General features: G+C 50.6%; 1 protein-coding gene across 1 annotated transcript; it reads right to left on the bottom strand.

The window, feature by feature from the left end:
• Nucleotides 1–848: 848 nt before the first annotated feature.
• On the bottom strand, nt 849–13,953 carry CRX (cone-rod homeobox). Its single transcript, XM_014863017.3, has 4 exons — nt 13,812–13,953; nt 6,123–6,257; nt 5,233–5,384; nt 849–3,837 (listed from the first exon to the last, which is right to left on the bottom strand). Exons 2-4 carry the CDS (start codon nt 6,220–6,222, stop codon nt 3,190–3,192), a joined length of 900 nt encoding a protein of 299 aa, XP_014718503.1. The 5' UTR covers nt 6,223–6,257; nt 13,812–13,953; the 3' UTR covers nt 849–3,189.
• Nucleotides 13,954–15,040: the final 1,087 nt, after the last annotated feature.

The following is a 15,040-nucleotide window of genomic DNA, read 5'->3' as shown; positions in this document are numbered from 1 at the left end:
CATGTGATGTGTATTTTACCACAAAAATAAATAAATGTTTGTTGGGCTCTCAATGTAGACCAGGCTTTGGGACTCCGTATTTAATATAATAATCTCATTTCATTTTCTCAGTGTAGGTCTTCTTGATGCTGCATGTTACAGGTAGGGAAACCCAGGCTGGGAAAAGTGAATTGCCCGAGGTCCTATGACCAGAATGGCTGAGCCAGGCTCTGACAGTAAGTCTGTCTGACCTGTCAGTTCTGGATTTGGGCGCCCCACCCCCCACCCCGGCTCACACACACACGCACACGCAAACCTTAACCTGAGACCCAGAGATTGAGAGGAGCAGAAGCAGAGAAAGATGACTTCGAGTTGAGGAAAGAGAAAGTCAGAGGCAAAGGAAAAGAGAAAAAGGAGAAAGAAAAAGATAAAAATCCAGCAAAAATAAACGGCGACCTGGGAGACAGGAGAAAAAATAAAGGAAAGAGGTAGAGGAAAGAAGAGATGAGAGAGGAATGGAGGAAAGCTGAAAGGGACCCTGGAAGAAGAGATGGAAGGCGAAAGGGAGAGATGCAAGATGAAGCTGCAGAAGACCAGGTGGGGACGGGGAGCCGTTGAGGCAGGAGGGGCTCTGGGGGGGCCAGTGAGGTCACAGCAGGTGGGAGCTGGCCGTCTGGAGCCCAAGTCCCTGCTTAATTGGCTTTGGAAGAGAGCAAGGAAAAGACGGTGACCAGACAGAGGGGGCACGTGGATGGACACACGCCCCCAGAGCACGAAGCTAGGGGAGAGGGGAAGGACACAGCAGTCCCTGTTTCCATCTCCCCTCATCTGCCCCTCCACGGAAATAAAAAAATCACCCAGACTTTAAACAGGATTCAACAGTTTAATCAGTTTCACTCTGCTGGGGGCTAGAGAAGGGAGACCTGGAGTTCCAGGGTCTAGGAAAGGAGAGGACACTGGGCCTGACCCAGAACGAGGGAGGCCCCTGCTTCCTCCTTTCTGTCTGCACTTTCCTTGTCTCTCTTCCTGGCTTTAGGAAGGAGAACCTTTAACATCCCCCAATGGACAGCGGAAGAAGCAGCGTTCAAGGAGGCTGGCGCAGAAAAAGGAAGCTGGGACCTCCCAAGCAGAGTCTACTCCTCGCTAGAGAAGTCTTGGAAGATCCTGGCAAAGGGGTCTCTTGAGGTCTCACCCTCATTGGCCCGTGACTGTGGCCCTCAATCTCTATTATTTTCCATCCTTCTCTGGAACATCCATCCTTCAAGCTCTCCCGATCCCCTTATCAAGCTGCCTTTGAATTGTTTGCACAAGACACACCCTCCCCCGTGAATGGGGAAGTCCACGGGGCAAGGAGAGGTTCTCATTTACTCCTCAGACTGCAGCCTCCAGCACGGAGCGTGGGAGTCTCTGCAGAACGAATGATTGACATAGGATTCTGGTCCCAACCTTTGCACAGATCCAGAGCACACTGGCATCTCCTCCTTGTCCCTCCCCTGAGACTTTTGTCTGGATCCCCCATCCCACACCCCGACATATGCCATCCTCCTCTGTTTATACTTTCTGCCCCACACTGGACTCTGAGCCACTTCTGGGTCTAATGTCCCAGAGCCCAGCACGACTCAGTCCCATGAGAGATGGTCAAGCGGTGTGTTGAGTAAGCCATCTTTGTGGACTCCAGTGATCACAGTGTGCCCCTCAGAGGTCTAGGCTGTGTGGACCTCTTGTACCCTGGACCCAGAAAAATCATCTGATGCCTCCCAGCCTCTCTTCACCTGCCATCCCTGCTGCACCAGGGCCAGCTCGTACCAGCTCATGAGCGCTCATCAATTCTCAACTCCAAGTTCGGTGACTTCAGATTGGCGGCTAGAAATCAGCCAGGGTGGAAGTATTTACACCACGGAAATGGGCCAATGCTATTGATTATCTCTTCCTCTTCCTCGGAGAGCCCATCATTAATCTTCTGCCAGCATCCCACCGCCTCCCCGCCCTGCTGTCTTTCACCCCTTGCCTTGTGAAACCCACCAGCGAAAGGCTCCTGTCTCCTGCCTCCTTCAGTGGAAAATGAAGGGAGAATCTAGACAGAAGAGGCAGGGGCCAAGGCACCAATCTTCCAGGAGTGGCAAAATGCCTGAATCCTTGAAACTCTCACATTGCTTGTCTCCGTCACTGTGGGTGTAACTGTACTGAAAGGAATATGGTGTTGCCCCAGGAAAACTTCCTCAGGCCAAGTTATGTTATCCGATCCCACAATCGAAATTGAAAACAAACCTTCTAAAAGAGGGAATGGATGTTTGAAATATGGGGCTTCCTCCAAATCCTTCCCTCGACCCCCCCGTCTCTTGTACATCTATAGATGGGAAGGCCTGTCCGCCTCCTCTTCTCCTTGAAATACCCGCCCCTGTGCAACAACCACCGTTCCTCCAACGTTCGGGTGAAATTCACCTTCAGAAAATCCTAAAACCAGGGAAAAAGAAGTAGACATGGAACAGACAAATTGCCTTCCATTCTCCTACCAAATATGCCCATTGCCAAAGTCCTGATGGACGAGTGATCAAACGATGAAACGTCTTTAAGAAGCTAAGAGGAAAATATATATATATGTATGTATATCCAACAGCTCCCTAAACCTACCACGTAAACCTGACATTTGTGAAATCTGTAAAATTGCCAGGGAATTTTTTTTAATTTAACCGTATGATTGGCCTAAGGTTCCATAACGGGGCCTCTTAAGGTCTGTCTTCGGAATTTCTAGAAGGATCTCTAGCCACGTGCTAAAGAAGTGTCCCAAATGGAAAGTTAAGGAATCGAGCCTCCCTCCCTGTTTGTTCAAGGGCATCTAGATTCAAACCTAAACATTGCCCCCAAATCAACTGCAAGCTTGGTTTAATTTTCGTCTCGGGGCGAATTCTCAGCACCAGTTTCTGGAGTCTGGGGCTCACGGTCTAGGACGCCAGTGAGAATCCATGTGAGATGGTGTTGGGTTGAGAGAATTAGTGGGACCCGTTGAGCTGCCCCAGGATGGGGGGGAGCCCCTCTCCCAGGGAGGAAAAGGGGTGGACTGTGTTGAGCTAAGATGCACATGGAGCCAAAGAGGCCACAACCTTTGGAAGGATTGCTAGCTCCTGCTGCTTTCCCAAGGACGCCATCCAAGGATCTAAGCTGCAAGGAGGCAGATTTAGAGAAGAGGTGGAGAGAGGTGGAGAGTAGCTTCTACAAGATCTGAAACTTCCAGGCACTCTGATCCTTGTAGTCCAGGGGATCCATGGGGTTGTAGGTGAATTTCCAGGTGCCTGTGGGGTCCTTGAATTCCAAGCTGTCCACAGGGCTGTAGGCGCCATAGCTCTGGCCTGACAGGGAGGTGGGGGACTGGGCCAGGGAGGGTCCCACGGAGGGGCCTGAAAGGGGGCTGAGAGCTGGGCCCCCCAACTGGGGCACCATGGGAGAGAGGTAGGGATCCAGGCCACTGAAATAGGAGCTTGGAGACCCATAGGCTGACGGGGAAGAGCAGAAAGCAGAGGCAGGGGCGTAGGTCATGGCATAGGGCGCTGAGGTCAGAGAAGGCCCCGAGGCCACAAGCCCAGCCCGTTGGGCCTCGGGCAAAGGAGACTCTGAGGCCGGACTCCAAATGGACACGGTGGCCACTGCCGTGGTGGGGGAGCCCGAGGGGCCAGGTAGAGGGGGGCTGTAGGAATCTGAGATGCCCAGGGGGTCTGGACAGACATCTGTGGAGGGTCTTGGGGATGCTCCTGCCTTCCTCTTGGCAGGACGAGCTTTGGCTTGTGCCCCTGGGGGCTGCTGCTGCTGTTTCTGCTGCTGCCGCTGCTGTCTGCACTTAGCCCTGCGGTTCTTGAACCAAACCTGGGGATTGAGAGGGAAAATCGTGCAGGTGAGTAGGGAAGAGGCCCAGGAGAGCCCTCGTGGTGCCCAGGAATGATGATGTTTATTAGTGAGACAAGCCAAGGTCACCCCTCTCCACTTTGTAATCAGTGATAAGGCGCTCTACCCACCCACCCACCATCCATCCACCCACCCATCCATCCATCCATCCACCCACCCATCCATCCATCCATTCATCCATCCATCCGTCCAACCATCCATCCATCCATCCATCCATCCATCCACCCACCCGTCCGTCCGTCCATCCATCCATCCATCCATCCATCCATCCACCCACCCATCCATCCATCCATCCATCCATCCACCCATCCGTCCACCCACCCATCCACCCACCCACCCATCCGTCCATCCATCCATCCGTCCATCCACCCACCCATCCATCCATCCATCCATCCATCCATCCATCCACCCATCCATCCACCCACCCATCCATCCACCCACCCATCCATCCACCCACCCATCCATCCATCCATTCATCCATCCATCCGTCCAACCATCCATCCATCCATCCATCCATCCATCCACCCACCCGTCCGTCCGTCCATCCATCCATCCATCCATCCACCCATCCACCCATCCACCCATCCATCCATCCACCCACCCACCCACCCATCCATCCATCCACCCATCCATCCATCCACCCACCCATCCATCCATTCACCCATCCATCCATCCATCAACGCATCCATCCATCCATCCACCCATCCATCATCCACCCACCCATCCATCCATCCACCCATCCATCCATCCATCCACCCACCCATCCATCCACCCATCCATCCATCCATCCACCCATCCATCCATCCCATCAGTTAATAAACACGCATTAGCCATCTTGTACCACTTTGGGGATACATCTGCAGAGCTGGCATTCCAGTTGAAGGAGACAGATTACAAATAAACAGCAAGTAAGTAAAACACACTGTATTTTTAAAGGTGGTAAATGCTATGGAAGAACCTACGGATCAGGGTGGGGGAGCAGTAGAGCTGAGACGGGGGAAGATGGCAACTTTAAGGGGGACAGCCAGTGTGCATCTCATTGACCGACGAGGTGGCTTGACCGGTTGACCCGCACAAGGGGATGGGGAACGCTCCAGGTAGAGGGAACAGAAAGTGCAAATGTCCTGATGCAGGAGTGGGCTTGGCGGGCACGTTACAAGAAGAAGGAGGGGCCAGTGTGGCTGGAGTGGAGTGAGAAGGGGTGGGAGTGGAAGAGAGGAGGCCGGTGAAACAATGGGGGTGAGGGGTTATTAGGGCCCTTTATGACTTTGGCTGTTACTCTGTCACCCCTCTCTCCTCCCTTCACTCTGGGTCCCAGGAAGGGCCAGGAGGGGCCTGAGGACCAGAACATCCCACCTGAACCCTGGACTCAGGCAGATTGATCTTCAGAGCCACCTCCTCGCGGGCGTACACGTCCGGGTACTGAGTCTTGGCAAACAGGGCTTCCAGCTCCTCCAGTTGGCTCCGGGTGAAGGTGGTCCGTTCCCGCCGTTGCTTTCTCGGGGCGCCTGGGGTGGGGGCAGGAAAATGGGACCCTCAGGGTGACCTGGGCCTCCTATTCTCTTCTTCTGCTGGTGTGAGGCCCTGAGGGTGCATGGGGCATGGAGAAGCCTTTTCGGGGTGTTTATCTGCCAAAACTAAGGGTGCACCTATTCCCTGACCTTCTAGACCTTACTCCGTTCCCCTGGGGAATGGGTCCCTCTTTGCCTGTCACGATGGGGCTCAGGCCTCACCCTGAGGAGAACCAGCTTCAGCCCCATAAGGAGGTGTGTGGGCTTGCTTTTCATCCCCTTCCCGAAATTTCTTATGCACTAAGACATGGTCGGTTGAAACATGACATTGAAGGTATTTCACCGTTTCTAACCTATCCAAGCGACAGGTCCATCACGTTCGACTTAAGCAAAAATAACAGCTAAAGAATAATGCCACCAAAAACTGAGGGCTCACTTCTCTTAGAAATAGTGCACTCCTGACAGATGACACTTCATCTGGGTCTGCCTTCCAGATTGCCTGTCCCCCTGTCACCCCAGAGGGAAGCGCTATCCAAAATGTCTGTGAATGTCCGTCTGCTTTCCCGCATCCCTGACACAGAGCAGCGTTTTGCACTGGCCGATGGCCATGTAGGCTGGGGTATGGCCCTAATGTCATCCCTGTAAGGGCGCATCTTCTTCCTGAGGGCGAGGGACCCCAGAGGCCCCCAGCAGATGGGAGCCAGCCTGGGTGGCGAGGAGAAGGATTGTACTCACTCGGGTAGGACACAGCCTGGTGCATCAAATCCACACTGGGGGCACTCAGGGCCAAGGCGTTGACAGAATAGTGGGGCCCCGGGTTCATATACGCCATCATGATCTTCGGGGACCCTGGGGCCCAGGTCAGCGGGCCTGTAAGAGAAGAGGGGGTGATGCTCAAACTCTCCCAATTACTCATCACGCCGTGACAGGCAGGCGCAGGTTCAAATCCTGCCTCGGTCTCTCCTTGGGTATGTGACGTCGGGCAATTTATCTCACCTCTCTGTGCCTCAGTTTCCCCACCTATAAAATGACCCTGTGCTTAAGGCTGTCAAGGCTTCCTTGAGAATCTGTCTGTAAAGCAGAGAGCTGAAGCTGTAAGGGGCATCCTAAATGGGAGCACCTCTTCCTCCCCTGTCATCTAAAAGATCTTATCCTGTCACTCCCTCTCCAAGATCTTTTCTTTCTATGACCCTGGAAGAGATGTTCAGCTTCACGCAGAATCCGGCAGAGTAGGGTGACTGGCTGTCCCCGTCTGCCTGGGGCAGAGGTTTCTGGGGATATGGGACTTTCAGCCCCAAAACTGGAAGAGCTCAGACAAACCAGGATGGTTGGTCACCCTAAGGGAGAGTCACATTTAAATGACAGTGAGAGGCCAGCCCGGTGGTGTAGTGGTTAAATTTGCACGCTCTGCTTCGGTGGCCCAGGGTTTACGGGTTGGGATCCTGGGCATGGACCGACACACCACTCATCAAGCCATGCTGAGACGGCATCCCACAAACAAAATAGAGTAAGATTGGCATAGATTTTAGCTCGGTGACAATCTTCCTCAAGCAAAAAGAGGAAGATTGGCAACAGATGTTAGCTCAGGGCCAATCTTCCTCACCAAAAAAAAAAAAAAAAAAAGACAGTGACTGATGATCTTCCATGACCATTTTTGACCCATCAGGTTGGCAAAGATAAAAGAGATTTGTTGACTCCAGTGCTGGCCTCAGCGTGGAGAAACCAGCACTCCCGTGTCAGGTCAGGGGTAGCGAGGATCAGAACAAATTGGAAATGTTTATCAAAGAAAAATGCCATCTTTTCTTTGTCCCAGTAATTCGCCTTCACGGTGCTTCAGTAACCTCATCAGAAAATGAGAATGAAAACAGCATTTACATCTTCGGGTTGTTGTGAGGGTTAAATGCATTAATGTGCATCAGGTGCTCAAAATAGTACCTGATACATAGTAAGTCCTATGCAATCGTTGGAGATCATTGTTATTTGCAAGCAGATGTTTCTTTTTTCCTATTTTTTTCTTGAGGAAGATTGGCCCTGAGCCCATCTATTTTCCTCTATTTTTTATATATGGGATGCCTGCCACAGCATGGCTGGATAAGTGGTCTGCACCTGGGATCCGAACCGGGGAACCCCGGGCCACCAAAACAGAGTGTGTGAACTTAACCACTACACCACTGGGCTGGCCCACAAGATGTTTCTTTTTTAATGAAGCACATTTATAATCACCATAATGTGGAAGCAGCCTATATGTCCACCAAAGTAGGCATATTAAACAAATTATGTAAATTGTGTAAATTCAGTAAGTTCTATTAAGTAGGTTATGGCACATCCACACAAGGGAATACTATACAGTCATTAAAAAGTAGGAGGCTGCTCTCTATGAATTAATTTTAAAAGATCTCTAGTATATAGTTAAGAAAAATTATCCTAAGCTTGGCAATAAGACAAAAAAGATGACAGCCTGTCATTTTCAGGTCCTCCTGGAGCCTTGCCCTACAGACCCACCCAAGGATCATTTCATTTTTTAGAGGACTGTACCTTTGTTGGATTAATCATTCATTATTGATTAGGGTTCAGACTCTGACAAAGTAAATGGTAACTTCTAGAAGTTTGATTGCCAATGATCCCACTAAATTCAAAGGGTATAGTTTCGTTACCCTGTAGGGCTTAAGCCAGTTTCCCATCTAACCTGGCAAAGTTTTTTCAGTTCACTTTTCCTGAACAGCGGTATTAATCTCTGCTCCTTGAACTCCCCTTTTTTTTCCTCCCCAAAGCCCCCCAGTACGTAGTCGTGCATCCTGGTTGTAGGTCCTTCTCATTCTTCTATGTGGGACGCCGCCACAGCGTGGTCTGATGAGCGGTGTGTAGGTCCGTGCCTACCATCCGAACTGGCGAACTCCGGCCGCCAAAGCAGAGCACGTGAACTTAACCACTCGGCCACAGGGCAGCCTCTGAACTCCCCTGTGAAATAGCTGGTCCCCTCATTTAATGGCTTAAATAAATCTTTGACTTGTGCTTTTTATATATTTGTCTGAAAGTCAGGTTTTTAAATATATATATATATATATTTTTTTTTGAGGAAGATTAGCCCTGAGCTAACATCTGCTGCCAATCCTCCTCTTTTTGCTGAGGAAGACTGGCCCTGAGCTAACATCCGTGCCCATCTTCCTCTACTTTATATGTGGGACGCCTGCCACAGCATGGCTTGCCAAGCGGTGCCATGTCCACACCCGGGATCCGAACCAGCAAACCCCAGGCTGCCGAAGGGAAACGTGTGCACTTAACCGCTGCACCACTGGGCTGGCCCTAAATATTTTTAAATCACACTTTGACAACAAAGGTGTGTGGCGTGCGTACATGTGTATTAGATATCATATATTACCACATTATAAATAATGCATATCACATAATATGTACATATACAATACATATTGCATATATTCAAAGGAAAAACTACGGTGCAAAGCAGTGTGCATAGCATGCTACCATTTGTAATTTTTAAAACCAGGTAGTGATTACATATATATTTAATATATTTGCATATAATGTATTTTATATATAAATATACATTTATATAATATATGCTTTATATATTATATATAAATATATAACAGAAATATATTTAATATAATGCATATTTTATATATGTTATATAACAAATATGTTTAATATATATTTTATATTATATATAAATATATGTTACGTATTTATATAATATAAATTTAATATATTTATATAATATATAATTTATATATTTTGTAATATAATTATATAATAAATAATTTATATATATTATAAATTATATATATAATATAATTATATAATAAATAATTTATATAATATAAATATTACATGTTACATATTAATGTAATATAATATGTAACATGTAATAATGTGTACACATTTATATAATATGTAACATACATTCATATAATACGTAAGTATATATAAATATATAACATATATTATATATATGTAATCACTACCTTGTTTTAAAAATATATAATATACATTATACACATGTATATAAGCATTTATATATACACTTGTATATGCACGGAAAATTTCCATTTAGGACACCAGACATGGTTAAACTGGCTGTCTCTGAGGAGGTGTGCTGTATCCATACCTTGTTTTTACAGTCTGGATTATTTTTTAACTGTGTGTGTGTGTTATCTTTTCAAAAACAAGAACAATAGTAAGATCTAGAAAAAAAAAAAAAAACAGGAGAACCTTTCTGGGGGCTCCCTATTGCCCTCATTCCTGTGGCCTCGGGAAACCTGTCAGCCCCTCCAGAAACTGGCGTTAGCTGTTCCCCAGGCCAGGAATGGCGCCTCCCGTCAGAAGCCCCCTCTCAGCAGCTCGCCCGTCTCCTCCTCCAGGTCACAGCTCAAACATCACTTCCCGGGAGCCGTCCCACACCCTGGACTGCATTTCACACACACACACTTTCTCTCTCCTGTTCTTCAGGACATCACGTGCATTAAATACGACATATTTATAAGTTTACTTGTTTTGTCTCCCCAGTCCCTGTTGGGTCCCCAGCACCCCCAATAAATACTTGAAAAATAAGTAAATGAATAAAAAGTGAATGCCATTTACTTTAGCTCCCACCCCTTCCTTCTCTCCCTTCCCCGTCCCTCTCATCCCTCACTTGAGAGCGAGAGCTCTAGTTATTATCAATTGATTCCACTGTCCATTCAATAAATATTTTTTGAGAGTCAGCGCGCTCTAGGAACCAGGGATATGGCAAGACATAAGACACACAGCCTCTCTGTTCTCATGGGGTTGAACTTCCAGGTTCCAGTCAGAGAAATGGATGGCGAACGAGGAAAGAGAGTTTCTTAGAAAATCAAAATGCTTTCAGCAAGTTTCAAGAGGTCCGAGGAAAATTAAACGGGGTAATCTGAGAGCGATGGGGTTTGGGTGAGGATGAGGCATCTAATTGAGATGAATGACCAGGGAAGACCTCTCTGGAAGGAGGTGACTGTGGAGCTGCAAAGTGAAGGGACTCCGTATCAGCCAAGGGAAGGTGTGGGGCCCAGCTTCCAGGCAGAGGGAACGGCAGGTGCAAAGACCTGGAGGCTGGAACGTTCTGTCTTGTTGGAACAGAAACAAGGCGTCCGGTGTGACTGGAGCAGAGTGATCAAGGGAGAAAATAACTAAGATTATAGGACTTCATAGGAAGGTCATGGAAAGATTCCATGCTGATAACAATAACAGAAGCAAAAGCAACAACTTTAAATGCTAAGAATCAACTGGCTTCCTCAGTGGTGGCCTATAACCTTCATCCTGGTTTTCCCACCCTCATGTTGTCACTGAGCAGGGCCGATGGGTGCAACCCATAGGATATTGCAGACACGAGAGTGTGGCTTCCAGGGCTCACACTTGCTCCAAGGAAAGCCAGCTGCCATGTTAGGAGGCTGCTCGGGCAGTCCTGTGGAGAGGTCTGTGTGTGGCGAGGACCAGACGCCTCCTGCCAGCAGCCATGGGAGGAAGACACCATGAAAACTGGTTCTCCGACCTCAGTTAACATCTGACTGCAAGCATGAGAAAGCCTGAGCCAGAAGCATCCCGTGGAGCTGCCCCCGGACTCTTGTCCCTCAGAAACAGTGTAATATCATAAACATTTACAGTTTTAAGATGCTAAGTTTGAGGGTAATATGTTACACAGCCATAGATAACTAGCACAGAAGCCTTCTCTACGCAGAATGTCGCTACAGTCCTGTTATGCTCCGGTTTTACAGATAAGAGCATCGTCAGGCTCGTGCTCAGTGACTTGCCCAGGATCACATGCAGCCTGCGGTAGGGACCCGGGACTCCAACTCTGGAAAATTCCTGAAGGGCCTGTTCTCCCAGCCCCACGGCTTGGGTTCCCTCTGTCCTCTCCGTCTCCATCATCCAAGGAGCGATGATGTTTCATCAGAACCTCCACACAGAGCGGAAACAGAGAGACGCGTGAACTTGCCCTGTTAGGGACAATTCGCAGGGCCTGGGACAAAAGCGTCCACTTCCATTGTGTTCACCATCGAATCCAGGCCCCTTGATCCTGCTAAGCAGCTGGCCTTCCAGGAAAGCCTAGAATTCTCTCCCTCGGATGCTCCCATCCCACAGATAGGAAATCTGAGTTCTCACCCAAGATCAAGCAGCTGATAATGATCATGACCTCCAAGACTGAGGGTGTGGCCTATTCCTCAGACATCCAGTAAGTGATTTGTGCACAAGATGTCACAAAAGAATAATAACAAAAAACAAATTATGGGACACCCATTGAAACCTTTCTCTGGGTTTGGCGACAAACCAGGCAGCTGATGATATCAGACCTCCAGGACTTCTTCCCTCTGCAGACACTCAGCCGAAGGCTTCACGTGTCCGAAATCAAGGAGCACAGACAACAGCTACAATGTCTACCTTCCATCGAGAATTTACAACTAGCCTGACAGCAACCCTGTCGTCGTCCTGCTGGGTGAATCTCAACGTAAGGATGCTTCATGATCCCAGAGGAGGGGGCAGGAGAGACCAACGTCCCTGCCCTGGGGACCACCCTGTGGGACGAGTCTGGGGCTCAGGGCTCCTGGTGTCCAGCATCCACTGGGTCCAGATTCCCACCTGAGCAGGTGCTCCGACTGGTGAGGTCTGAGGGCTCACACCCACCCTGTGGGCAGTCGCGGACATAACCCCATTCTACAGATGGGAAACCGAGCCTAAAGGTGGGGAGGAGGGTGCCCGCCCCAGGTCAGAAGGCTGATAACCCTAAGGCCTGCAGCTGGGGTTCCCAGGGGCTCAGACACTGCACCCAGGGCCTTGGGAATAAGATCTCGGGGAGCAATAATCCAGTGAAAATTCCCTATGAGGTGGGTCCTGTTACCATGCCCACTTCACAGAGCAGGAAACCGAGGCTCAGAGAAGTAGAGCCCCCGGTCCTGTCCACCAGTCAGCGGCAGAGCCAAGGCTGAGCCAGCACCTGCCCCCGCAGCCTCTGCCGTCCTGACCACCAAGCCGCACGGCCCCTTAGGATGCTCCCCACAGGCCCCCCGGAGCTCAGATGTCCATTTCTCAGAGGAGGAAGCTGGGGCTGAGAGGGGTTCTGTCCATTCCCGCGGTCACACAAGGGGCAAGTGGCACAGTCAGGAATAGAACCCGGATCTCTAGGGCCCCAGAGCCCCACCCTTGACTCCCACAATCTACCTGGGATCCCCCAAAGCAGGATGAGGCCAGCCCCCTCCCCTGCACTCATTGCAGACCAGGCTTGTGACACGGGCTTCCCTCGGCTCATGGGACTGGATCATAGCAGCAACTTGTCATTGTCTCAGATGAAGACACTGAGGCTCAGAGAGGTCATGTGAAGGGCCCAAGGCCACACAGTGGGAAAAAAGCAGGCTTTAAACCCAGCCTCACGAGGCCCCACATCAGCCCTTGACAAGATTCCCCCAGCTCAGCCACATCCATCGCCCTCCTTTGTGGGGTCTCTGCAGCCCCCGCGGGCTCTGCCACCTGGTGGGACAAGGAGCTAGGGTGCACGTGCCCACTATTACATGGGGGCAGTGAGGTCCCCAAGTAATCAAGTCACGAGCACTGTGAAGCTCAAACGGCCATGTTCCCAGCCTCCTTGGGCACCCATCTACCCTCCCTCCCTCTCGGTGAAGCCTCGAAACCCAAGTCCTTGGGCCAGCCTGGTGGCAAAGCTTAAGTTAGCACATTCCACCCTGGGGGCCCGGGGTTCGCTGGTTCAGATCCCGGGTGCAGACATGGCACCGCTTGGCACGCCATGCTGTGGTAGGCATCCCACATATAAAGTAGAGGAAGATGGGCACGGATGTTACTCAGGGCCAATCTTCCTCAAAAAACAAAAACAAAAACAAAGCCCAGGTCCTCTGTGTGAGTCTCTGGTCCTATTTCTGTCATTCAACATTTATTCAACCAATATCGAGGCATCCCAACCACATGCCAGGCACTCAAGTGGGGAGACAGGCAATAAGCAAATAAACGAACAAATGAAGAGAAAGTTTCCCGCAGGGCTAAGAGTTTTAAAGAAAATACTGCAGAGAGAGGTGCCAGGGGGCCGTCTTGAACAAGGGTGGGAGCCCCTGCCCTGGAGGCCGAGAAAGCTCCATCATGTCACCTCACCAACAAGCCACCCCCGAATCCTCCAGTGCCCCCACACCGCGGGCTGGTCCCCCCGGCTGTCTACCCTCATGCCCTCCTGCTGCAGCCACAGGCTGGCCCGTTTCCCCGCACATCAGGATGGACCTTCTTCTGTTCCACGTATAGTTATTCAACAAACATCGCACACTCCTTCTTATCGGAGCCCGCGCCACACACGGAAAACACAGCCACGAATCAAATGAACCCACTTCTGCCCACCCTCTCGGCTCTCTCGCTGCCCCTTCCTCCGTCCCCTCTGCCTCTCCTGCCCATGACACTCGCCTTCAGAAAGGACGGATGGAGCCCAGGTCCTGGACTGAGTCGTCAGATGGCAGAGGCTGGAGGAAACCGGTCCCCTCACATGGGGAGATTTTAAGCCCCGGCTGGGAGTGATGTCATTTGCCGTGGCCTGGATCTGGGAGGGTAATCCTGCCCCGGGTGGGGGACCCGACTGGGCGCCAGGAGGTGACATTGGCTGGAGGGGGAGGTGCACAGTCTGCCTAATCCCCTCCTCTCGCCTCCGTGACATCTTGGCAATTAGGGCCGATTGAGAGGGGAGGCCCCACTCCTGCCTGTGACCAGAAGGCCCCACACCTCAGGGAAGTTCTTCCTGAGGTCTGACTGGTGTCCCTCCAGCTTTGGCTGCTGTCTTGTCCAAGAGGGAAATTCTGGGTGTTCTGAGAGATCATTTGAAAAACGAGGGGCGCAAGACTTTCTGGATCCTTTCCCTGGGTCCCCGTGTCTCTTCCCAGCTGTCTGCCAACTAGTTCGTCCCTGCACTGCCCCATTATTCTCGTTTTCTGCCTCAGTTTCCCTTTTTCTCTTTCTCTGTCTCAGCCTCTATCACGCTCGTCTCTGACCTTCCCGTGTCTGCAGCATCAGACATCAATTTCTCCCACTTCTTCTTCCCCTCCGCGCTCTCTCTCCCTCCCTCCATGCCACTGGTCTTTGTTTGGGGTCTCTGTGCCTCAGTCTCTCTTTTCTTTGGGCCTCAGACTCTGCCACCTCTGCCAGTTTGCCTGTGTGCCCCTCTCTCGCTCTCTGTCTCTGTTTTGGTCTTGCTATCTGTGTCTCTCACTGTCTCTGTCTCTCCCAGACTCTGTGTCTCTCTGTCCCCATCTCCCTGTCTGTTCGCCTCCCCTCAGGACGTCTGTCCTTCTTTAGTCAACCTCTGAGGAGCCTCCATTCCTGTTCTCATTTCCCCGCCTCTTCCTCTGATGCTTGCTTTCTTTCTCTCCAGCTTTCCCCTCGTTTCTGTCTTTCTCCCCATCTTGGCACCTCTCTTGGTCTGTACCTCTGATTGCCCTTGTCCCCACCTCCCTCTGTCCCTCTCTCTGTGCCTCTGTCTCTGGATATTAATATCTCCCTGAGCTCCTGGTCCCCACATGGGTCTGTTCCACTTCCCCATACACCCAAACCTGCACACCCACACGCACGCACACACATACGTGCGTGAGATCGTGGTAATCCCGCCTCGTGGCCGGGTCATTGTGTCTCACCATAAGGGCCCC

Source organism: Equus asinus, chromosome 26 (assembly GCF_041296235.1).
Source record: "Equus asinus isolate D_3611 breed Donkey chromosome 26, EquAss-T2T_v2, whole genome shotgun sequence".
NCBI classification, from domain to species: Eukaryota; Metazoa; Chordata; class Mammalia; order Perissodactyla; family Equidae; genus Equus; species Equus asinus.
This window is presented reverse-complemented; position numbering and strand designations above follow the sequence as displayed.